Source organism: Caretta caretta, chromosome 21, assembly GCF_965140235.1.
Source record: "Caretta caretta isolate rCarCar2 chromosome 21, rCarCar1.hap1, whole genome shotgun sequence".
NCBI lineage: Eukaryota > Metazoa > Chordata > Testudines > Cheloniidae > Caretta > Caretta caretta.
The window spans coordinates 18,344,157-18,369,396 of NC_134226.1; the positions used below are offsets into that span (position 1 = coordinate 18,344,157).

Here is a 25,240-nt window from a genome sequence, read left to right on the forward strand (position 1 = left end):
TAGCCCCAAACCACCTCTTTCTCCACAGAGGGCTGGTCACCTCCTCCCCATGCTGTGCTGCCCAGTGCAGCAGTCTGGGAGCTGACCTTGTTCGTAAAGACAGAGGCAAAAAAAGCATTGAGTACATTAGCTTTTTCCACATCCTCTGTCACTAGGTTACCTCCCCCATTCAGTAAGGGGCCCACACTTTCCTTGACTTTCTTCTTGTTGCTAACATACCTGAAGAAACCCTTCTTGTTATTCTTAACATGTCTTGCTAGCTGCTACTCCAAGTGTGATTTGGCCTTCCTGATTTCACTCCTGCATGCCCGAGCAATATTTTTATACTCTTCCCTGGTCATTTGTCCAGTCTTCCAGTTCTTGTAAGCGTCTGTTTTGTGTTTAAGATCTGCAAGGATTTCACTGTTAAGCCAAGCTGGTCGCCTGCCATATTTACTATTCTTTCTATACAGCAGGATGGTTTGTCCCTGTAACCTCAATAAGGATTCTTTAAAATACAGCCAGCTCTCCTGGACTCCTTTCCCCCTCATGTTATTCTCCCAGGGGATCCTGCCCATCAGTTCCCTGAGGGAATCAAAGTCTGCTTTTCTGAAGTCCAGGGTCTGTATTCTGGTGCTCTCCTTTCTTCCCTGTGTCAGGATCCTGAACTCGACCATCTCATGGTCACTGCCTCCCAGGTTCCCATCCACTTTTGCTTCCCCTACTAATTCTTCCCGGTTTGTGAGCAGCAGGTCAAGAAGACCTCTGCCCCTAGTTGGTTCCTCCAGCAGTTGCACCAGGAAATTGTCCCCTACCCTTTCCAAAAACTTCCTGGATAGTCTGTGCACTGCTGTATTGCTCTCCCAGCAGATATCAGGGTGATTGAAGTCTCCCATGAGAACCAGGGCCTGCACTCTAGTAACCCAGGACATGGTTTGAAAATATTGGTTCTTTGGTGTAATGTGGTCTATTCCAAACACGAAACATTCTCTTCTGATGTACTTTTACCAAGCCTGTAGATCCGTACTCTCTGCCAGGGATGATGTAACAGAGAGGCAGGGAAATCACCCCTGCCTTCCCGTCTGTTATATTGCAGGATTTTAAGAGAGTCCCCTCCAGCACTTCACAGGTGGCAGCATGTAACTATTCCTCACATCACCTGCACCAATATATCTGCCTCTTCCCTGAAGAGACCACTTCTAGGCACAGAGGGGAATTTCTGTCTCCACGATCCAGTCACTCTTTGATTCCTGTGCTGAGATGGCTAAGTATGGTGCCATTTGGTGAAGGCTGAGTGATGTGAACATCCAGGTTATCATCCACATCATTACTGGTGTTCTTTAGCTAGCCATTCTCCACCCCTAGCAATTTGTAAATCGAGATGACCCCTTTTTCTCTGGGAATTCTTGTGGGGCAGGTCTCTGGGCTGTTACACACAAGCTCAGACTAGATGTCACAATGGCCCCGTCTTACCTAGGAAGCTATGAAAATGCCACAGCACCTTTGTGACACTTTGGTATTCAGCCCAGACCAGTAAGGGGCTGCTGTGGCTCATAGCCCTGACATCACCAGCTGGCAGACAAGCAAGCAGCCACACCATGGCTTTCACCGCCCAGTTACCTTTTGCAGTGACCCCAACACCCTTCCAGTTCTGCATTTCCCCAGAGTCAGCTGCAGATGTGACAATCTGCTGGGAGTCCCAGAACTGTGAGTGACAGCACTACCCCTCTCAACCTCACAAAGGAGAGTGTTACTGCTGCTTAGCTGTGTGACAGCTCCCTGACATCCCAGCGTGTTTGCCTGGCCAGCAAACTCTTCAGGGCTCTGCCAGTCCAAGCTTTGCTTGACAGTCAACAGACAGCGATCCCCAGCTCCCGAGTTCCCCAGAGACGTCTCCCTACAGTGTCCAGCCCTCGCCTGTAGCACTCCGAGGAGTTATTCATTTCATTGCTCCAGTAAAGAGACAATACACTGCAGCACATTAAGTGAACTGGGGCTTGACAAACACTCTGATTTCAATCATAGCCTGAACTGGCTTATAGTAAAAGTAAAACAAGTTTATTTAACAAAAAGATTAAATGATACCAAGAGTAAGGAATAAAGTTAGAAAGGGCAACAATCAAAAGTAAAAATCCGCTTCTAAGACTAAAATGTAATTTCAGCAACTTAGTCTTTGCCTAAGCAGGTTTCTCACCTAAAGTCGGTTCCTAGTGCCTTCAACCCCCTTGACTGAAGGTTCCTCAACATTCTGTGATTTCGGTATCTCTGGCCCCTGGAACCCTCCTAGTGATGGATTCCTGAATGGCTTCTCGCAAAGCTCATTGACCCTGTTCCAAGAGGCAGGAGGACCTCCTGCTGTTCTTCCCTTCCTGTGGGCTTCCCATGCCCCTGCTGATTCATATGTAAATAGGGTTTCCATTGTGTTCGTTCCATGATGCTTAATTGACACTGGAGATAGGTCGATAGCTGTCTTCCCTCCTGTCTGTTTCTCCGTGCGTTTGGTCACAGACTGTAACACATGATATCTGTGAGTATCCATAATTCCTCCTATAGTCTTAAAACAGACATTTCACAATGATATCATTCCCCAGTGTGTCTCAGGCTTTCCGAAAAGACCTCACTCAGTACACTTTTATCATACAGACATATTGTATACAATCAGGTGTTTCACTTGCTTATCACTTGAGGGTCAGATCCCTTGCCTTCATAGTCCAGTAAACCTGGAAATGGATTCTTTGAAAAGTCAGCCCAGACCAAACGTCTCTCTCCTGCTGGGGTGTGGATGCCATGGTGTCTTCCCAAAGCATATTGACCCTGTTTCAAGAGGCAGGAAGGCTCCCTGGGGGAGTGCAGTCTCCATCCCTCATTGAGATTGTTAAGTATTCCTCTTTCCCCACTCACTCTCCTGATGGCTTTGTTCACCTTGCATGTAAAGGTGCCTTCTTTGTCTTTGATCACACCCTGTACACATTTAGGCAGGTTGAAACACATTCCTGTGTCTGCAACAGGCATGGCTTAGGCATTGCTTGCCAAATGCATTTTAAGAACATAATTCTAGCCCATATTTATAACTCTTTTTCCTCCCTCCGATATGTGCACCAGGCAATGGTTTTTGGGACTAGTGTGTTACCAGTTTGTATGTGATATTGTATGTGACACCTTTTAGATACAGATCATGACAACCATCTGTTAGGTGTGGTGAGTGTGCCTGACAAGAGTTGCTGACACACAGTAGTGAACCACCAGTGGACCTCTGGGTCGCAACCTTCCTATGTAACATCTGCATTTTAATTGAGTTCTACACAAAGGGCCTGCCTACACTACAGCCCTAAGTCGACCTACGTTAGGTCAACTTACAGCCACTGCAGTAATGACTGCAATGGCTGATGTTCACACTACCCTCCTTCTTCGAGCAGTGCGCGTGCTCACCAAGAGTGCTTCCACCAACTGCTGGCTCTCAGCTCCGCGCAGCTCCCCGCCGGAGCCCAGGTCCCTCCCTGGGCTCTCAGCTCCCTGCTCCCAGCTGAGAGCAGAGGGGCAGCGACTTAGGCTTCTCAGGTCCCTGAATAGGGAGCCTCCAGGCAGCAGTCAGGGTGGGATTGGGGAGCTGGGGGCAGCCAGACTCTTGCTGCCTGGCTTTCTTGTCAATTTCACAGTTCTAGCATGGAGACCTGAAATTGACAAGACAGCCATAAGCCTATGTAAGTAATGTAGTGTCTACACAGACAATGTGTCACTCTAACTACACTGTCATAAGCCCTATGCCTCTCGTGGAGGTGGAGTTATGTCGCTGTAGTAGGGCATTTACATTGGTGGGACAGGACTGTGGTGTGTATGCTGACATAATTAGGTCAACAAAAGCTGTTTTTTGTCGACCTAACTGTGTAGTGCAGACCAGGCCTAATGCCCAGATCCTCAAAGATATACTGCCATTAATTTCAGTGAGTGTTAGGCACCAAAACAGCTTTTGAGAATTCTACTAGCTGACCCACCCCAGGACTCAGGAAGGAGCAATGTGGTCTTTAGCCCTTAGTTCTTTTCTTAAAAATATTAACACAATGTGCTGCACTTCACCTTCACGCCAAACTTCTGCTAAATGCCACAGACCAACAGGTGAATCTCCAGAGTCAAATGATGTCTGTTTAATAACCCTACAAATGTCTGTCTCTGACAAACAAACTTTGCAGTAGAAGACTGGCAGTTTGTACTGGGGAGGAATCACTAGTTTGTAATGCTCAGATTCCAGACAAGTTCTCAGTCTCCTTTTCCTTTTAAGGAAACATCTGAGTGGGTTTGGGAGTGCAGTCACCAGCAAGCAATAGCAATGCTCATTTTAGTCTATTTAGAGGAAACTAGCAGTCATTTCAGTTCATCAAAACACCAGTGATTAATCAGCCAAGCACCCGGCTGGTTTTGTTAAGACTTCTTTTTAAAGGCCTGACAGTGGGTATGAAAACACTACCCTAATTAGGGTGACCAGATGTCCCGATTTTATAGGGTCAGTCCCGATTTTGGGGGCTTTTTCTTATATAGGCACCTTTTACCCCCCACCCCATCCCGATTTTTTACACTTGTTATCTGTTCACCTTAACCTTAATAATTGTGCTCCAGGATGACTAGGGAAACACACTCAGATGGGAGATTTGCACTGTCATTCATTTTTAGACCTATTAGAAGTAAATGTGTCAGAGCACTATGGAAAAGCCTAAACAGATGTGGTGTGAACAGGGCAGCAGAGATGGAGCAGATTGGCAGGGTGCAACGGAGGGGGAGGGGCATACATTGTGTGGAGAACTGTACCTTTAAGAGGCTCTAGCATTCTGTGCAGACACTCATGTTCCACAAGGCTGATCGTTGAGAACTCAGTGACTGAATGAAACAGAGTATGTCAGACTTTTTGGCTTGGCATGAGCACTGACCACCTTGCGTAGCAGCAGGGAGGGCTGCAAGGCAAGGGACGAAGGGTCTTGTGGCTAAGGCAGTGGCCTAGGCTGCAGCGGCCAGGCGGGGTCATTATAATAAATTAGTCCGATGGCCTGAGAATCCCCCCAGTGATCTCTGCTGTGTCAAGCCCCTCACTTCTGGATGAGCTAGTCCAGTGGTTTTCAACCTTTTTTCATTTGTGTACCCCTAAAACATTTGGAACAGAGATGCAGACCCCTTTGGAAATCTCAGACATAATCTGTGGACCCCCGGGGTCTGCGGAGCACAGGTTGAAAACCACTGAGCTAGAGGATAGATTTTTGAAGAAGATACATCGGCCCTGATATAAAACTGTAAGTGAGAGAGCATCCAGCACAGCCCTTGGGAGTTGTTACAATGGGTAATTACACTTACTGTTAAAAACTTGCACCTTATTTCTAATTTGAATTTGTCTAGCCTCAACTTACCTTGTTACACCGTTATCTGCTAGACTGAAGATCCCTAGACTGTCAGAAATCTTTTCTCCACTAGGTACCGGATGGTCTGTGAGCAAGTCATCCCTTGACCTTGTTAAATTAAATAGATTGAGTTTGTTTATTCTCTCACTGTAAGGTCTGTTTTCTAGACCTGGAATAATTTTTGGAGTTAAATGGCTTTTTTAAAAGTTTGGGCACAAGGACTAGACACAGCCTTTCGTAAGGATCTTGCTAATGCAGTATTCAGTAGTGATAACACCACCTTGACTTCTGCTTGGATTGTAGTTGCTTCCTTAGCCATCTCACTGCAGTGGGGCCAGGAGCCCCCACTGCGATGCTGTGGCCACAGGGGTAATGAGGAACCTCAAGTAGGTTAGAGGGTTGATTTCCCCTCTGTATTTGGCACTGGTGCCACCGCTGCTGGAATCCTGTGTCCTGTTCTGGTGCCCACAATTCAAGGAGGCTGTTGATAAATTGGAGAGGGGCCATGAGAATCATTAAAGAATTAGAAAACCTGCCTTCGAGTGATGGTGCAGGTCTACATTCAAAACACTGCATTGGAAAGCTGCACTGCTGTAGTGCATAAGTGAAGAAGCTCCTATGCGGACAGGAGAACTTCTCCATCAGCGTAGTTACTCAACCCCCCGAGAGGAGGCAGCTGTGTGGATGGGAGAAGCGCTCCTGCCGACATAGCGCTGTCAACATGGGGGGTGAGGTCAGTGTAACTACGTTGCACAGGGGTGGATTTTTCACACCCTGGAGTGATGTGGTTATACCAATATAGGTCTGTACTGTAGGCCTGGCCAGAGATTCAAGGATCTATTTAGCTTAACACAAAGAAGGTTAAGGGGTGACTGTATCCACATCTCCTATTAGCATTCCTGCGAGCTGTGTATTTAGACCGCTATGTTTCCCTCCCAGAATGACTGACGGATATTTTAGCCACATCACAGACCTCAGTGTTCGCGGATTGTCAGACTACCATTACCAGTTTCCAGAGAGAAAGTTTTTTGCACTGGGCTCTTCTTGCTTCAGCCTGCCACGTTGGCCTCTGAAACCTCCTTCTTCCCCTGTTCCCCAGCTCCCCTCAAGCTAATTACCCTCCCCCCTTGGGCAGCTGTGCTTGGCTTTGGACATTAGGGAAGAACAGTCCATTCAGAGAGCTCCGGAAGAAGTGATGTGAAAATCATTTTCAGAGCCATGACTCCAGTGATCTCAGCTTTGCAAGGACAGAGACTTCAGAGCCAGTTTATGCCTCTTGAAAATTGTCTTGCTCTCCCCAGGCTGAATTCCTGAGGCTCTGTCATTGCCTGAGCAAAGAAACTCAAGACGATGCTTACTGGAGTCTTTGTGAAGATGAAACTTGTAGCAAACCCACAAACCCAACCCTGCAGTGGGCCCAGGAGTTAAACATGCCCACTGGTATCTGGAGAGATGGGAATGTGATGAAGAATAATGGCAATTAAGTGTTACTGTGCTGGAAGCGATAGGAACTGTTGCTTCTACTGCAGATTTGCTAAGCCTGGACCTGCCCCGTGTCCTATTTTGCTCTAAGGCTCTTCAGATTTGGGGGAGACCTATCTCCTATTCTTTCTTTGTGCCGCTCCTAGTGTAGGACATGTTCCATCTCCTTCTCTCCCATATCTTCCTTCACAGCCTCCCTTTCTCCAGGGAGTCCTCATTATTTGCTGCTTAGCCATATGGTGCCAGGCATCCTTGGGTCCCAGGTGTGTCCAGACCGTTGCTGTAAGATGCCCTGATTTGAACCTGAAGGAATTGGAGGGGCTCAAGAGTCTCCAGTGTGCCAAGCTGCACTGGCTGAGCTGAGAAAGAAAGAGCTTTCAGAGCAGCTGGCATGTGGAGTGAGCAGCTGGCACTTGCGTAAAGAGCTGAAAAGATCAGGGGAGACGGGATTCCTTCTACTTGAGGCAGGAGGGTGAGTGGAACTCCCAGAATACCAGCTGTTACCAGTACCCATCTTCTTGGGTCACAGCAGAGTGTGGGCGGCACACGTTCTTCCTGCCCCCCCCCCCGCCCATGTCCATGAATACTATTATTATTGATTCATATTTCAGTAGTGCCAAGGGCCCCTTGGAGGAGTGGGACCCATTGTGCAGGGCACAGACAAACTGGGACACTCCTTGCCCCAAGACACTCACAAGACAAGACAGGTGAACACAAAGAGACAGACAACCAATGTGCAAATGGCTAACTCTGTCCAACCTGACCCATGAGATCAGAGTATCCTTGGTCATGTAATAGTACAGAGTGGGTCATAAAAGTATCTTCCAGCATCATGCCCCATGTGGCTAGGTGGTATGGCTGTGTAGGGGCTCAGTGGGGGTGGGGCTGGGTGATATGACTGTGTAGGGGATCAGTGGGGGCAGGGCCAGGTGGTATGGCTGTGTGGCGGTTCAGGGGGGCTGGGGCGGGTGGCATGATGGCCGTATAGGGGCTCAGTGGGGGTGGGGCCGGGTGGTATGGCTGTGTAGGGGCTCAGTGGGGACAGGGACGGGTGGCATGATGGCTGTGTAGGGGCTCAGTGGGGGTGGGAACGGGTGGCATGGCTGTGTAGGGGCTCAGTGGGGGTGGGGCATGGGGGCATGATGGCTGTGTAGGGGCTCAGTGGGGGTGGGGCCAGGGGGCATGATGGCTGTGTAGGGGCTCAGTGGGGGTGGGGCATGGGGGCATGATGGCTGTGTAGGGGCTCAGTGGGGGTGGGGCCAGGGGGCATGATGGCTGTGTAGGGGCTCAGTGGGGGTGGGGCCAGGGGGCATGATGGCTGTGTAGGGGCTCAGTGGGGGTGGGAACGGGTGGCATGGCTGTGTAGGGGCTCAGTGGGGGTGGGGCATGGGGGCATGATGGCTGTGTAGGGGCTCAGTGGGGGTGGGGCCAGGGGGCATGATGGCTGTGTAGGGGCTCAGTGGGGGTGGGGCCGGGGGGCATGATGGCTGTGTAGGGGCTCAGTGGGGGTGGGGCATGGGGGCAGGATGGATTTGTAGGGGGTCAGAGGTGGCTTAAGCCCACCAGGGAGAGTCCCACACCAAAGTGCAATGAGTGAGGGAGTTTCCACCCACTCAGATACTGTTGTAATAGGAACATAGTGCTGCCCTGGCTACGGCTTCCCTGGGACGACCGCGTCTCTGAGACTGCACTGAGCTCGCGCTAATGCTCCCAGCTAGAGGAAGTCCCTGTGCTTGTGCACCTGCCATCCACAGGTGTGATGAGCCTGAGGCTTATTCCCCTTACGGAGCAGGACACAGGAACACCGCCTGAGCTGTGCAGCTGGGGATAGGCCAGGGCGCTGAGTGATGTCCTATTGTCTGGGGAATACTTGCAATAATGGGGACATGGGGTGGTAGCTAAAGCCAAGGAGGCAGGGTCTCTGCCGAGAGGGAGGGGCTGGAGGAGCAGTGGTTCATGGAGGGGTAGCTCATGACTGGGCGGCTGGGGGGGGGGGTGAATGGGTTTGCTGTGCTGTGAAGAAGGGAAGGTGTTTCTTTGGCAAAGGGTGGTGTTGGAGATGGGCCGCTGTTGATAGAGCAGGAGAAGGGGGTTCCTGAAGCAAAAGAGAAGCATTTACTGATGATGGGGCTGGTACCAAGGGGAGCAAAGGGATCATATTACCATGCAAGTGCCCTTACTGGGGAGTTGGGACAGGGTCGGTGTACAATGGCTGCAGGAGAACTCCTGAGCCTGCTGCTGAGATCCCTGATTTGGAGACAAGAATGAGCCTCATTTGCTTCTGCTTGAAGCAAAGAAAGTGTCTGGCAGCAACCAACACAGATTAGCCATATTTGTTCCAGAGCTGGAGATGCCGCCACCTAGATCTCAGAAAGGGGCTCTCGCCTTCGTGAGAGGGGAAATGCCACCACCCAAGGTGAACTCAAGCTGCCTGCTCCCAGCAGCTGCATCCAGAATGAGAAGAAGGAGGAGCTGGACTGTGGGCTGGTGAGGCCCCGAAGCTGCCTCCCCAAGCAGCAAAGCATCTCCTCTCCCAGGTGGGTGGCTGCAGTGGCTAGTTTGCATTCCAGGTTGGAGCACATGGAATTGGCAGGAGGAGCAGCTGCAGGGCTGTTGTTCAGGCTGGTGTATGCCCTTCTGCTGCTTGCTTAGATCTGAGATGGGCAGCCAAGAAGTCTTGAAATGAAATAAACAGAACTCCCATCCCAAATGGCATCTGTTTATGCTACAAGTACAAACAGACTCCAAGGGCAGCTCCACACGCACTTAGAGCCAGGCCAGATTGTTCCACAGAAACACGTCTGTCTTTGTGGAATTCATTTAACCCCAGGTGTGCGAACTGCACATTGCACAGCAGGGAAAGAGTTGGAATGGAACTGAATCTGAGCCAGAGCCAAAGATCTCTGTGGGCAGGGGCGTTCAGAGCTGGGGGTTGGCCCATAATACAGAAGGGGAACAGCATTGGCTGCAAATTTCCACAGACGTCAATCATCTTTGGACTTGGCTTTTGTGCTGGCCCATTTCCAGGTTCTGGGCTTTGGTTGCAGTTCAGTGCCAGCAGCTCGCGAGTTCCCTGCAGCTGAGACCACTATTAGCAGGTTCCTACATCAGAGCAAAACAGAGCCCTGTTTCTTCTCCTTTCCCCTACGCCTCAAAGGGCCCGCAGTGATGGTGCTGCCTCTGCCAACACCTCCATGCCACTCTGTTCAGAAACAATCTGTGGTGTTGCCAAGTCCTCTGGGGCATGCTTTCCTGCCCTCCTGCAGCGCTGAGCCCTGCTGGCCAGAGCAGCAGGGGGACCCAGGTTAATTCATATAGTTAAAGCTCTGAGCCCAGCTGAGCACCTAGCGGGGGAGTGGGGTGGCTCCCTGTTAGCTATAGTGCAAGGCAATGTTCCCCTTTGCTTGTCTTCAGACAGAAAACCTTTCCCACTTCCCCAGTAGGCTCAGCCCACTCTGTTCCCTTCTGAACTCTTAGGGGAGGCAGAAACTCTCCCAGAATCAATGAGTGACACACAGATCTGATCCCCCCCCTCATAAGCTATGTAGTGCACAAAGTCAAAACCATACTAACTGCAGAGGATCCCAAGGAGCAGTCCCTCTGCACTTCACGAACCACAGACGTGTGCAATGGGGTTAAACTAACAGGCCTCAGACCCAGAATTCACGGGAGGATTTTAATTCACTCAAGAAACAAACAACCCAAGCCACCCCTCCAAATGTGCTCTCCAAGTGACAGATTCTGGGATGCTGTGCAAGCTCCGAGCGGTCTGGTCATGGGGTGGAACAGCTGCCCTGTATGTTTGCTTTGAGTGGACTGGCTGTGTTGTGTCTCTGTGAGGCACATAAAGAATAGGAGACAAATCCCAAGCCACAAGAAAATAAACACACCAGGAGAAGTTATTTGAGTCAAATGGAGATCCTCCAGGATGTAGAAATCTAACCCTCACAAAGCCAATGAAAAGGAGCCTAAACAACAGCAGAATATTTGTACAAAGAAATAGGGAGGCTAAGATGGGTTTTGAAGAGCACAAAAATATAAACACAAACTACAAGAAATTCTTTAAGTGTGTCAGAAGCAGGAAGCCTGCAAAAATACCAGTGTGTCTGCTGAATCACCAGGGTTTAAAAGGACTAGGAACAACTAAGGAAGATAAGGACATTGGTGAGAAGCAGCATGATTTCTTTGCATCAGTCTTCCCCATGGAGGAAGTTCGGGAGATTCCTACTACAAACACTCTTTCCTGGTAATAAAGATGAGGTACTATCAGAGAATGAGGTGTCAGAAGAAGACAGGCTCAGAAAAAATAGATACATTCAAAAGCGATATGGCATCCTCAGGTTACAGCTCTACTTGAGCTACCCAGCTGGACATGTCCCAGACAGCTGCGGGGAGCCTCCTACTTAATCCGATGTTCCTTTAGCTTGCTGGGGCTGGACACTGTTAGGCCCTGTTCTAGGCATGCACTCCAGCATGGGAGCTTGGAGGGTAACTCGTGTTGTATTGAGATTTAGAAACATTTATAAAAGGTTCTAAAGGCAATCTGATCATAATTTCAACCAATTTACCAGGTACAGATGTAAGGCTTATTGGTCTGTAATTCCTCAAACATAGAATAATAAAATTGTAAGATCATGCTACATATAAGATCTAAACAGCTCTGCATCTTTTCTGCTAAGGAAAACCATGTTTTGCTAATCTATTAGAAACTTGGAAATGGTCAGTAAAGTAGTGGATAAAGGAGAACTGGTTGACAATTTAAACTTTCAAAGGCCTTTGACAAGGTCCTACACAAAAGGCAACTAAAGAAGCTAGCTAGTCATGCAATGAAAGGCGAAGTATTGTCATGGATCAAAACAAAGAATAGAACTAACTGACCAATTTGCATTCTGACAAAAAATGAACAGTGAGGGCCTGACGTTCTGTACTAGGCCGTGTCTTGTTCAATATATTTATTAACGAGCTGGAAAGGGGCATGAGCAGTGAGGCAGCAAAATCTGAAGATGACACAGAATTCTTTAAGTTAATCAGGATCACAGAGAACTGTGAGGAACGTCAAAGAGACCTAACGAGCTTGCGGAATGGGCAACACAATGGCAAATGAATTTCAGTGTCCATAAATGCAAAGTAATGCCCACCGTAGCGGAAAATGTGAAGTACTCATGCACCTTACAGGCTGCTATTCTCACTGTATCATGTCAGGAATAGGACCTGGATGTCATTGCAGAAGCTCAGTGAGACTTTGGCTCAACATCCATCTGTCATGAAAGAAGCAAACACAATGTTCATAATGTCAGTGTAGAAATCAAAGGTGCTGCCTCATCTGGATACTGTGTGCAGCACTGATCCCTCCATCTCCAACAGGATTGTGCAGAAGCTGAGGTCATCCAGAGAAGGGCAGCAAGAATGATCAAGGGCCTGGAAAAATTCTCCTATGAAGAAAGATTGAAAAGTTTGCGACTGTTTCATAAGAAAGGCGATGGGGATAGGAAAAAATGATTAGCCTAAAGAAGGGAGATGGAGACCTTCTTTTGTCCTTTCTCATAACAGAAGAACAAGGGGACACAATTAAAATGAAAGGTGGGAAATTCAAAACTGATAATAGGAAATATATTTTCACACCATGTGTAATTAGACTGTGGAACTCACTGCCACATGAATTAGTAAAATCAAGAATTTATAGATTCATAGGTTCCAGGCCAGAAGGGACCATTGTGATAATCTAGTCTAATTTCTTGTATAATACAGGCCATAGAACTTCCACAAAATAATTCCTAGAACAGATATTTTAGAAAAATATCCAATCTTGATTTAAAAATTGCCAGTGATGGAGAATCCACCACAACATTTAGTAAATTGTTGTATTGGTCAATTACTTTCAGTGTTAAAAATGTATGTCCTATTTACCGTCTGAATGTGTCTAGCTTCAACTTCCAGCCATTGAATCATGCAGCTTTCTCTGCTAGACTGAAAAGCCCATTGCTAAATATTTGTTGCCGATGTAGCTACTTATAGACTGAAATCAAGTCACATCTTAACCTTCTTTTTGTTAAGTTATATAGACTGAGCTCCTTTTCTAATCTTTCAATAATTCCTGTGGCTCTTCAATTTATCAACATTCTTCTTGAATTATGGACACCTGAACTGGACACAGTATTCCAGCAGCAGTTAGCAAACACAGAGGTAAAATAATCTGTCTACTCCTACTGGAGATTCCCCTGTTTGAGCATTAGCCCTTTTGGCCACAGCATTGCACTGGGAGCTCATGTTCAGATGGATTATCCACCGGGACCCCCAATCTTTTTCAGAATCACTGCTTCCTGGGATAGAATCCCCCACCCTGTAAGTATGGCCTAAGTTCTTTATTCCTAGATGGATAAATTTGCATTTAGCCTTATTAAAATGCAGTGTTTGCTTGCACGCAGTTTACCAAGTGATCCAAGATCACTATGAATCAGTGACCTGCCCTGTCCATTATTCACCACTCCTCCAATTTTTGTGTCATCTGCAAACTTTAGCAGTGATGATTTTATGTTTTCTTCCAGGTCATTGATAAATGTTTAAAAGGGCAAAGAACCAATCCCTGTGGGACCCCACTGGAAACACACCTGCTCAATGATGATTCCCCATTTACCGTTACATTTTGAGATCAATCTTTAGCCAGATTTTAATCCATTTAATGTGTGTCAGGTTAATTTGATATCATTCTAGTTTTGTAATCAAAATGTGGTACGATTCCAAATCAAATGCCTTACAGAAGTGTAAGTAAATTACATCAGCACTATTATTATCAACCAAACTTGTCATTTCCTCAAAACAAGATAGTTTGGCAGGATCTATTTCTATAAATCCATGTTGTTTGGCATTAATTATATTAGTTAGCTAGTACCCTCTGGCATTTGGGGCAGCGACGAAGCTCCTCCACTCCTGTCTGTTTCTGGCAAGTCTTTCAATGGTTCCCCAGCTGTGCCCCAGGATTTTTAGCTCCGCTTCCACAGCTCTTCACCAGGTTGTTTTTAAGCGGCCTCATTTTCGCTTGCCTTCAGGTGTCCATCTTATTGCCACTCTGGTGATGGAATCAGTTTCCATTCGAAGCACATGGCCAATCCATCGCCAGCACCTCCTGGCAACAGTGGTGCTCATATCTTCTTGGCTGCACTGTGTGAATAGATAATAGGTTTGAGATTGTTCTGGGCCAAAATATAGGGAGGATTTTTCTGAGGCAGGTTGTGTGGAATGAAGACAGTTTGGACTTGTCATACTTTCTCATTCCCCAGCATTCTGCACTATATAGTATAAATGCAGCTCCGATAAATCTTGAGTTTGGTTTTGGTGTTGTATTTTGATGATTTCCAGACTGTATTTAAGCTTCTGAAGGTGTTCCTGGCTTTACTGATTCTGTTCCGGATGTCCTGGCTTGTTCCGCCATCCTGGCTGATGGTGCTGCCCAAGTATGTGACTGTTTACTACATTAGTGAGAATGTGATCCTCTATCCATACTGGTGATGGTGAGGCAATATTAAGGGTCACAATATCTGTCTTATTACGGTTGATTTTCAGTCCGATTTGCTGGCTGAATGTATTGAGTCAGGTTGTTTTTTCTTGCATATGGTGTTGGGTATGTGTTAGGAGAGCAAGATGATCTGCAAAGTCCAGGTCTTCAAGGAATGAGAAGGGTGTCCATCTGATGCCTCTTGGCATGTCTTCTGTTGTACACCACATTACCCAGTCGATGGCAATGTTGAAGAGGATTGCAGATATGACACACCCCTGACGTACTCCTGTTTTGACTTCAAAACAGCTCACTTTGATCAATACTGCATGTAAAGTTGGAATAGAAGCTTTTGATTATGTTGATTATATGGAGGGGGATTTCATATGCCTGCAGAATACGTCATAGGCTGGTCCTCTGAATGCTATCAAAAGTCTTCTCAAAGTCTATGCAGTTTATGTAGAGTTGCCATTGCCATTCCGAGCATTATTCTATTTTGTTTTGTAGAGTGAAGATCTGGTCTGTCCATCCACGCCCTTTCCAAAAACCGGCTTGCTCTTTTCTGAGAATGCTATCAACTGCCTCTGATATACACTGGACTATGAACTTACACAATACCTTGCTTGGCACAAATTAAAGTGTGATACCATGCCAGTTATTACAATCAATGAGAGCATCTTTCTATGGTATCTTCACTATAACCCCATTGTTCCACTCATCTGGCACTTTTTCCCTTTCCCAGACTGATGGGAATAGAGGGGCCAGGATAGATGCTGCTAACTCAGGATTTACATTGAACAATTCTGCATTCAAGTTGTCCTTGCCAGGAGCTTTCCAATTTTTTAAGGATTTGGTGGCGTGGATGATCTCTTCCTTAGTTGGAGTGTCTGAGTTGATATCAAGATCTTCTTCTGCCTTCAGCAATTCTTTGAAGTGCTCTGTCCAGCATATTTCTTGTTCTTTTTCTGTTGTCAGTGGATGGCCTTGTTTGTCCCTGTTATGTGTGTTTCTTGGTGTCTGCCATTTGCACTGATAAGTACCGTCTTTTTTTTTTAGACAGTTCCTTGTTCACCACAAGTAGCTTCATCCTCTGCTTGTGCTGCCAGATTATCAGTATCATGTTGTTTGTCCGCTCTCACAAGGTGTTTGCCCTCTCGGTGTGCCTTGCTGTACTGCTTGTGGTATTTGTCCTTTAGCTTCTGGGATTTTGTGTCTAAAACTTTTTTCTTCAGAGCTCATCTGCTTTCTATGGCATTCCATATGCTGGGTGTAATCCACTCCTTCCTTTTCTTCTGCTTGTAGCCTAGACAGGCTTCACTGCCCTGTTTATAGATTTTTATTACTTTGTCCCACTTCTTGTTGATCCCCCCATCTGTGTTCCCCTCCTCTTCATCGTCTGCAAGTGCCTGAAACCTGTTCTTTAACTGCAGAACGAAGGTTTTCTGTATTTCAGGGACCTTTTGCTTGCTAACGTGATAACGTCTATGTCCCTTGTTTGGTGGACCCACACTTCTCAGTTTTAGCTTGATGGAGGCTGTCACAAGGTGATGGTCGCTGCCAACATCTGCTCCCCTTCTCACTTTCACAAAAGCGTCGCCTTTTGCCATCATATGGTCAATCTGGTTCTTATCTCTGCCATTTGGAGAACACCATGTCATCTTGTGAATTTCACGATGTTGAAATAGGGTTCCACCGATGACTGGGTCGATCATATTGCAGAGATCAACAAGTTTCTCTCCGTTTTCATTCACGCTGCCACACCCATGTCTTCCCATTGTTCTGGCATTGTTTGTGTTGTCCTTACCAACCTTGGCATTCAGGTCTCCCATGATGATAGTTAGGTTGTGGCGTGGTACTCTCTCTAACTACACCTGTAGTCTAAGGTAGAATTTGTCCTTTGCTTCTTCATCACTGTCATTTGTTGGAGTATAGCTCTGGATCAGGGTGATATTATTGTTTTTCCCTTTCAGTCTGGCTCTCATAAATCTGCTGCTGATGGACTTCCAATCAAGCAGGGACCATTCCACTCCCTTCTTCAAAAGGGTAGCAACATCCTCATGATGTTGTCCATCATCCCGTGCAGAATTCTCCCAAGGCTATTGTTAGTCTTCCTGATCCCATCCACCTGCTCACTGACACCCAGGATGTGTAAACTGTTGTGTCTCATCTCTGCTGTGACTTGAGCTAGCTTCCCTGTCTTGTACATTGCCTGTACGTTCAGAAAAAAAAGTTTGTTTTTTTTCTTGATGTTGAGCACTTCAGTCTTCATGCCAGTGGCTTCCATTAATTAATTATAGGTTTCAGAGTAGCAGTCGTGTTAGTCTGTATCAGCAAAAACAACAAAGAGTACTTGTGGCACCTTAGAGACTAACATTTGAGCATAAGCTTTCGTGGGCTACAGCTCACTTCATCAGATGCAAAGAATGGAACATACAGTAAGAAGATATTTATACATACAGAGCACATGAAAAGGTGGAAGTACCCATACCAACTGTAAGAGGCTAATTAATTAAGAAGAACTATTACCAGCAGGGGAAAAAAAATTTTTGAAGTGATAATCAAGATGGCCCATTTCGGACAGTTGACACGAAGGTGTGAGGATACTTAAAGTGGGGAAATAGATTCAATTAGTGTAATGACCGAGCCATTCCCAGTCTCTGTTCAAACCTAAGTTAATGGTATCTAGTTTGCATATTAATTCAAATTACTATATGTTCCATTCTATGCATCCAATGAAGTGGGCTGTAGCCCACGAAAACTTATGCTCAAATAAATTTCTTAGTCTCTAAGGTGCCACAAGTACTCCTGTTCTTTTTATTAATTAATTATATTACCCTCCTTTAAATATTTATTAATCGAGTCCCCTTTCAGCCACTCCTTTATTTTGTCAATTTCTAACAAGTAGGAATTAGGATAAGACTGTCATGGGGGATGCATATTAATCCCACATCTGCTACTGGAGTTTTTTCTGCACCTTTCTCTGAAGCATCTGGTGCTGACCATTGTCCAAGACAGGGTACTGGGCGAGATGGAACCTGGGTCTGATCGCGTCTGGCAAGTCTTCTGTTCTTTTCATGAGCTACCAACACACTGCATGCATCATACAATGCCTGATTGGTGTGTTTGGATGTGTATTGTATACTGTGGGGACCCAGATTAATACAGAGAGTTATTAATCTACCTTTGAAAACCATGAATAGCAACAGAATTTAGAACTGTTTTGCATTAAGCAGCACTGACATTATAGTAAATAACAGAAACAGAATGCTACCCAGTTACTCTGTTATATTTGCTAGACAGTTACGGGAGTTTGTGACCAGGGTCCTAGTGGGGAGCCAGCTGTGGTCATTCAACTAGGGTGAACTGCAAAGAATGGGGCAGACAATCCCCATAAAGCTGGTGGATATTCCAATACCTAGATTTACCAAACCAGCATAAAACAGCTTCTTTATTACCTCACTGGAAACTCAGAAGTCCAAACAACACAGTTCCTTTAAAGTCAGGGCCATCCCTCGCTATTTTGGTGCCCTATGCAGCCTCCCCCGGTGGGGGGCCTGTGTGGGGCCCAGATCTCCACGGGGGGGAGGGGGGGCCTGGCCCCAGGCCTCCGTGGAGGATGGGGGCTGGCCACTTCCTGCGGGAAGTGGAGTGACCCGGCCCCAGCCTGCTCCACTCCCCTGGCTCCCAGCCACGCCACTGGCAAGTGCTGGGGAGTGGTTCCCCCCTGCCCCCCATGTCTGGGAGCCAGGGGAGCAGAGCAGGCTGGGGACAGGTTGCTCCACTTACCGCTGCTGGTGAGTGCAGGGTCAGGCCTGGCTGCAATCTTCAGGGGAGTGGGGGCCAGGCTGGGGCAGGGAAGAGGCAGGGCTGGGGCAGAGCAGAGGCAGGGGCCTGGGGAAAAGCTGGAGCAGGGGCTGGAGCAGCACGCAGCTGCACAGGGCACTAGGAAATTTGGTGCCCCAAATTTCCTGGTGCCCCAAATTTCCTGGTGCCCTATGCAGCTGCATGCTTTGCATATGGGTAAGGACGGGCCTGCTTAAAGTGATCAATTTTGAAGCACTTAGAGGAAAGGAAAGTGATCAGGAACAATCAGCATGGATTCACCAAGGGCAAGTCGTGCCTGACTAATCTAATTGCCTTCTATGATGAGATAACTGGCTCTGTGGATGAGGGGAAGGCAGTGGACATGTTATTCCTTGACTTTAGCAAAGCTTTTGACTCGGTCTCCCACAGTATTCTTGCCCGCAAGTTAAAGAAGTATGGGCTGGATGAATGGACTATAAGGTGGATAGAAAGCTGGCTAGATCGTCGGGCTAAACAGGTAGTGATCAATGGCTCCATGTCTAGTTGGCAGCCGGTATCAAGCGGAGTGCCACAACGGTCAGTCCTGGGGCCGGTTTTGTTCAATATCTTCATTTATGATCTGTAGGATGGCGCGGATTGCACCCTCAGCAAGTTTGCAGATGACTCTAAACTGGGAGGAGTGGTAGATACCATGGAGGGTAGGGATAGTATACAGAGGGCCCTAGACAAATTAGAGGATTGGGCCAAAAGAAATCTGATGAGGTTCAACAAGGACAAGTGCAGAGTTCTGCACTTAGGACGGAAGAACCCAATGCACCGCTACAGACTAGGGACCGAATGGCTCGGCAGCAGTTCTGTAGAAAAGGACCTAGGGGTTACAGTGGACGAGAAGCTGGATATGAGTCAACAGTGTCCCCTTGTTGCCAAGAAGGCTAACGGCATTTTGGGCTGTATAAGTAGGGGCATTGCCAGCAGATTGAGGGACGTGATCATTCCCCTCTGTTTGACATTGGTGAGGCCTCGTCTGGAGTACTGGGTCCAGTTTTGGGCCCCACACTACAAGAAGGATGTGAAAAAGATGGAAAGCATCCAGCGGAGGGCAACAAAAATGATTAGGGGACTGGAGCACATGACTTATAAGGAGAGACTGAGGGAACTGGGATTGTTTAGTCTGCAGAAGAGAAGAATGAGGGGGGATTTGATAGCTGCTTTCAACTACCTGAAAGGGGGTTCCAAAGAGGATGGATCCAGACTGTTCTCAGTGGTAGCAGATGACAGAACAAGGAGTAATGGTCTCAAGTTGCAGTTGCAGGTTTAGGTTGGATATTAGGAAAAACTTTTTCACTAGGAGGGTGGTGAAGCGCTGGAATGGGTTACCTAGGGAGGTGGTGGAATCTCCTTCCTTTGAGGTTTTTAAGATCAGGCTTGACAAAGCCCTGGCTGGGATGATTTAGTTGGGGATTGGCCCTGCTTTGAGCAGGGGGTTGGACTAGATGACCTCCTGAGGTCCCTTCCAACCCTGATATTCTACGAGTCTATGATTCTATGATCCAGCCTCAGGCCTCCATCCAGTTATCCATGTCAAATATGATGAAAATTTCTGTAAATCTTATTTCATCGTATAAAAGAAAAAGTTTTGCCAATCCCAAAGGATCTGACACATCACCTCCCAGGTTAATGAATGTTTCAGACCTTACCCAAGTACATGCTACAGCCAATTCTTATTAACTAAAATCTAAAGGTTTATTTATAAAAAGAAAGAAAGAAAGGTGAGAGTTAAAACTGGTTAAATGGAATCAATTACATACAGTAATGGCAAAGTTCTTGGCTCAGGCTTGTAGCAGTGATGGAATAAACTGCAGGTTCATATCAAGTTTCAGGAGTACATCCACAGCTTGGACCGGTCATTCAGTCCATTGTTCAGAGCTTCAATTTGTAGCGAAGCTCCTCCAGATGTAAGATGCAGGATTGAAGACCCAATGGAGGTGTTTCCAGGGCCTTTTATAGCTTTTGCCATGTGGAGGGCATCCCATTGTTCTTACTGTGGAAAATCACAGCAGCAAGATGGCGTTTGCAGTCACCTGGGCAAGTCCCATGTCCAGGCATGTCACCTAGTCACAGCAGGACATTCCATTCAGTGCAGAGGGCATCTCCCAGGGTCCATTGTTAGTTCAATGTTCTCTCAATGGGCCACTCCATTTGAATAGTCCCGCCAGGATGTGCTGACTAATTACTTTGTGGGTGTTCCCCCAGGAACAAACATTTGAAATCCAGGTATAGAGTCAATACTTATTACTTCATGCACAAAAATGATACATGCATACAGATAGAATAATCATAACCAGCAAATCATAACCTTTTCATAGACACCTCACTCGACAACCTTTGTACAATATTTGCTGCAAATATATAACAGTGGTCGCAACAATGATCTATATGGTTATATTTTAATCAGATAATGTCACAGAGTTGTATCTAATAGTTTGTTGTTTCTTCCTCTAATTTTCTTTCTCATTAGGAAGGGATGCCAGCAGAGAGGAAGAAAGACCCCAGGAATCTGGAAGGAAAGGGCAAGGAAGCTCGTTCCCAAGACCTTGTCAGGAAACGAGACTTTGATCTGGGAAAAGAACGTAACAAAGGAGAATGTGCTCAGAGAACAAGTTACAAAGAGAAAGAAGAACTAGAGAGTAAATGCAATGAGAAACCCAAAGGAGAAAAGGCCCCCAAGGACAAAGACAAGGCCATGGACAAAAAACTCATAGGAAAGGACAGAAAGGAAGAAGAGAAGACTGCAGCACCAAAGAAAGAGCTAGGAAAGGACAGAAAGGAAGAAGAGAAGAGTGCAGCACCAAAGAAAGAGCTAGGAAAGCACAGAAAGGAAGACGAGAAGAGTGCAGCACCAAAGAAAGAGCTAGGAAAGGACAGAAAGGAAGAAGAGAAGACTGCAGCACCAAAGAAAGAGCTAGGAAAGGACAGAAAGGAAGAAGAGAAGACTGCAGCACCAAAGAAAGAGCTAGGAAAGGACAGAAAGGAAGAAGAGAAGACTGCAGCACCAAAGAAAGAGCTAGGAAGGAATAGAAAAGGAGAAGAAAAGAGAGAAAAGGAGAGTAAAGAAGAAGAAAGGTGTTCAGCTTTAAAGAAATACTCAAAGGTTGATGGTAAGGAGAAATCACTTACAGACTCCAAAGGAGTCACTGAGGAAAAGCCTCTTCTGTCACCAGAGACAGGGCCTAAACAGATCCCAGAAAACAGCCCCTCAAAACCTGTGGATAGCCCCCCAAGCCAGACCAAGGAAGAGGAAGAAGCAGCTTCCAGTATCTTTGATGAGCCCTTAGAAAGAGTGAAGAATAATGACCCAGAGATGATGGAAGTCAATGTCAATAACTCCGACTGCATCACCAGTGAAATCCTGGTGCGCTTCACAGAGGCCTTGGAATTTAACACCGTAGTCAAAGTGTTTTCACTGGCCAATACCCATGCTGATGACCATGTGGCATTTGCCATCGCCATTATGTTGAAGTCAAACAAGACACTAACTAGCATCAATCTGGACTCTAACCACATCACAGGTAAAGGGATCCTGGCCATCTTCCGTGCACTGCTGCAGAACAACACCCTGACAGAGCTGCGTTTCCATAACCAGAGACACATCTGCGGGGGGAAGACAGAGATGGAGATAGCCAAGCTGCTGAAGGAGAACACCACCCTCCTGAAGCTGGGCTATCATTTTGAACTGGCAGGTCCCCGCATGACAGTCACAAACCTGCTGAGTAGGAACATGGACAAGCAGAGGCAGAAACGCCTGCAGGAGCAGAAGCAGGTTCAGGAACGTAGCGAGAAGAAGGATCTGCTAGAGGTGCCAAAGGCAGGCGGCTTGCTAAAGGGGTCGCCCAAGCCTTCACCACAGTCATCCCCAAAATCTTCCCCATGGTCTTCCCCTAAAAGTTCTCCTAAGAAGGGTGGGCCTCCGGCTGCACCTCCCCCACCCCCACCTCCACTAGCCCCACCCCTGATCAATGAAAATATAAGGAATTCTCTCTCTCCAGCCACCCAGAGGAAGATGGTGGAGAAGGCACTTCCTGCTCAGGAGAAGAACTCAAGGGACCAGCTGTTGGCGGCCATTCGATCCAGCAATGTCAAACAGCTAAAGAAGGCAAGTGAGGGGCCGAGGAGCTGGGATCTCCACAGAACATTACCAGGTTCATTGGGTGACCCAAGATTTCAGGTCTAGCTTTAGATTCCTTCCCTCCCATCCCTCCCCACCCCCACCCCACTGTTTGAGTCCAAGCACATTTGGACACCACGTTCATGTCACCCAAGTACTGAATATGGGAGGCTTAACCTGCTTTGGAGAGTCTCCGTGTGCCAGCCAATCGGAACCAGCCTCTGGGACGGAATTCTGGCACGTTAGTCAGTTCCCGAGATCCTCTCGCCATTTGCCTCGGCAAAGCCCAGTAACCCCAAAGCAACTGGCTGAAGGCTCCAGAGCAGTTTGGCTATATTCTTTCCAGCAGCCAAATTAAGTCAATGGCCAGTTGCTGGGGGACTTGGCTTCAGATGAGCTCAAGAGCCTGAAACCTCCAATGAGTCACCGTCTGACAGTGGGTGAGCCCAGATTCCCCAGGCCCACGGGCATTGAGTCTCTGGGGCGTCTCCACACTCTGAGCTTGAGGATTTTCTCCAACTTCTCCCTCAATAACCCAGCCACAGATAACTGGGCATGTGCTCAGTGTAGTACCCAGAGGCATGTGCCATGGGACCCAGCTGAGGCCTCCCAGGTGTTAGTGGGGTGAACATCTGTCTTTTTTGCCATCTCAGCCCAGTGCTGTTGTCTGAGCTCAGATGGTACACCACAGGCTCTGGCTGGCTCAGTGTGAGGACAGAGATCTCTTCCTAGTGTCAAGTGTAAAGGCTGGTGACTCAGGTGAATGGTAATGGGGTGCCCTGTCTCTCAGTAAAGGCTTGGGGAATTGCAGGCCCCACCTGAGTTGCCCATATTGCAGCTGGTTTTCTGGCATCAGCGAGAGGCACAGACTGAATGGCCCATGGAGACCGAACTCCCCTCGACCCTCTCGAGCTGGGACAGGGGACAGAGGCCTGAGCTGCTGCTGCTGCCTGCCCACTGGAGAGAGAGTCACTCCTCATGGCTACTTATGCAACACCTGGTTCACTCAATTCATTTAAAAATAAACAAGCCCAACCTGTTCCAGTAACCCCCTGGTTCCAGTCCTGTGCCGAAGGGTAACCGACCCTTTTATCTTGGCAGGTGGAGGTCCCAAAATTATTGCAATAGGATATGGAAGCTGGATCTCCCGCATGGATGAGACCTGTGGCAGAAAATAGGATGTTTGCCTTTCTCATGACTGTTTACATGACCAGTCCTTGGGGACTCTGCAGTGTCCACCTGCCTGCCCCAGAGCTGGAGGAGCAGTGTTCTCTGTGGGGTCCAACTAAGGGGGGCAGCCCTGAGAAGGGCCCTGGGGTCATTGGATGCAGCGTGTGCGGCAGACCTGGTATTCATTTTTACATTCTTTAAAATCTTAAAGCTCTTTCTTTTAGCCAGCACCAGCATGCGACATGCCAGTGCAAGATGGGGGCAGGGTTGCAGGAATGGGGGGAGGGTGTTTGTTCCTATTTCTGCTGACAGAGTTTGGAGCATGAGGTAGTTACCAAGTGCAGCAGATGCAGGATGGATGTCCCTGAATGTCTGGGTCCTCATCTCCAGAACTGCGTGGCTCTGCCAATACGGAACAGCACACAGACAGCGACCTGAACCCCAAAAAGCCTTGCTTTGCTCTCGGCTTGGAGTCTGTCGGGGAGAACTGGCAGCGGGACATTGTCTGGAGTGACACAGAGCCAAACTCAGGAGAATGCTTGGGGCAGAAACGAATTGCCACCTCTCTGCAGGTTCAGGATCTCCGGTGCCCTGAAAAGGAAAAGGGAGCGTACAGTGCACGGGGAGAGATGCTGACTGCCACAGACAGTTAGTATTGGCTGAATGTGTTGGGGGGCTGGGGAGATGCACCTGATGCTGATATTTTGTGCAAAGAAATAACTGAAGTTTGCAGAGGGCTGGCCCAGGGATGTCACCTCCCCCCAGCATCGTCAGGGCTCAGAGCAGCCAGTGTCTAGTGCCATGCTTTCCACGACGGATCGCCGGTCACTGTGCTTCTGCCCTTGGTGCTGGGGCTGTGCCGGTGGAGCAGAAGCAGGGGAGTCTGCGCCACTAGAGCGAGGGGGGGGGTCTTCCCCAGTGGCTCGGGGCGGGTCTGTGTCAGAGGAGGGGGGGTTGCACCTGAGGAGCGGGGGAGGGTCTGTGTCAGAGGAGGGGGGGTTGCACCTGAGGAGCGGGGGAGGGTCTGTGTCAAAGGGGGGGGTTGCACCTGAGGAGCGGGGGAGTGTCTGTGTCAAAGGAGGGGGGGGTTGCACCTGAGGAGCGGGAGAGGGTCTGTGTCGGAGGGGGGGGGTTGCACCTGAGGAGCGGGGGAGGGTCTGTGTCGGGGGGGGGTTGCACCTGAGGAGCGGGGGAGGGTCTGTGTCGGGGGGGGGGGGTTGCACCTGAGGAGCGGGGGAGGGTCTGTGTCAGAGGGGGGGTTGCACCTGAGGAGCAGGGGAGGGTCTGTGTCAGAGGGGGGGTTGCACCTGAGGAGCGGGGGAGGGTCTGTGTCGGGGGGGGGGGTTGCACCTGAGGAGCGGGGGAGGGTCTGTGTCAGAGCGGGGGTTGCACCTGAGGAGCGGGGGAGGGTCTGTGTCAGAGCGGGGGGTTGCACCTGAGGAGCGGGGGAGGGTCTGTGTCGGAGGGGGGGGGTTGCACCTGAGGAGCGGGGGAGGGTCTGTGTCAGTGGAGCAGGGGGATCTAGAGAATCACACCCTGGGGTCTGCTCTTGTGGAAGGTGTTTACCTGGAGCTTTATGCCCCACACCCGCCTGTCCGCGCCCGTTCTCTGGGCTCATCGCTTTGTGTGCCTTTAAATCCCCTTTGGCCACGCACTGTGTCGTTTTCACAGTAGACCAGGTACTCTAAGCCACCATTGTCGGGGAAAGGGGGGCCCTGAGAACTGTTCTCTGGGGAGGGGGCAGTTCCCCCAAAGCACAGGGCAGGG

At 48.2% G+C, this 25,240-nt stretch overlaps 1 protein-coding gene across 2 annotated transcripts in view; it reads left to right on the top strand.

Annotated features, from left to right (window-relative positions):
• The window catches only part of LMOD1 (leiomodin 1), a 50,046-nt gene extending 25,675 nt beyond the window's left edge, over window positions 1–24,371 (top strand). The window contains exons 2-3 of one of the 2 annotated variants that reach the window (XM_075122117.1): window positions 20,657–22,291; window positions 23,405–24,371. In XM_075122117.1, coding sequence (XP_074978218.1) covers window positions 20,657–22,291; window positions 23,405–23,431 — 1,662 coding nt within the window. In that variant the 3' untranslated portion in view covers window positions 23,432–24,371. Of the gene's footprint in view, window positions 1–20,656 lie in introns of both variants that reach the window. The other variant, XM_048826642.2, reaches the window with a different exon arrangement.
• The last annotated feature ends 869 nt before the right edge of the window (window positions 24,372–25,240 follow it).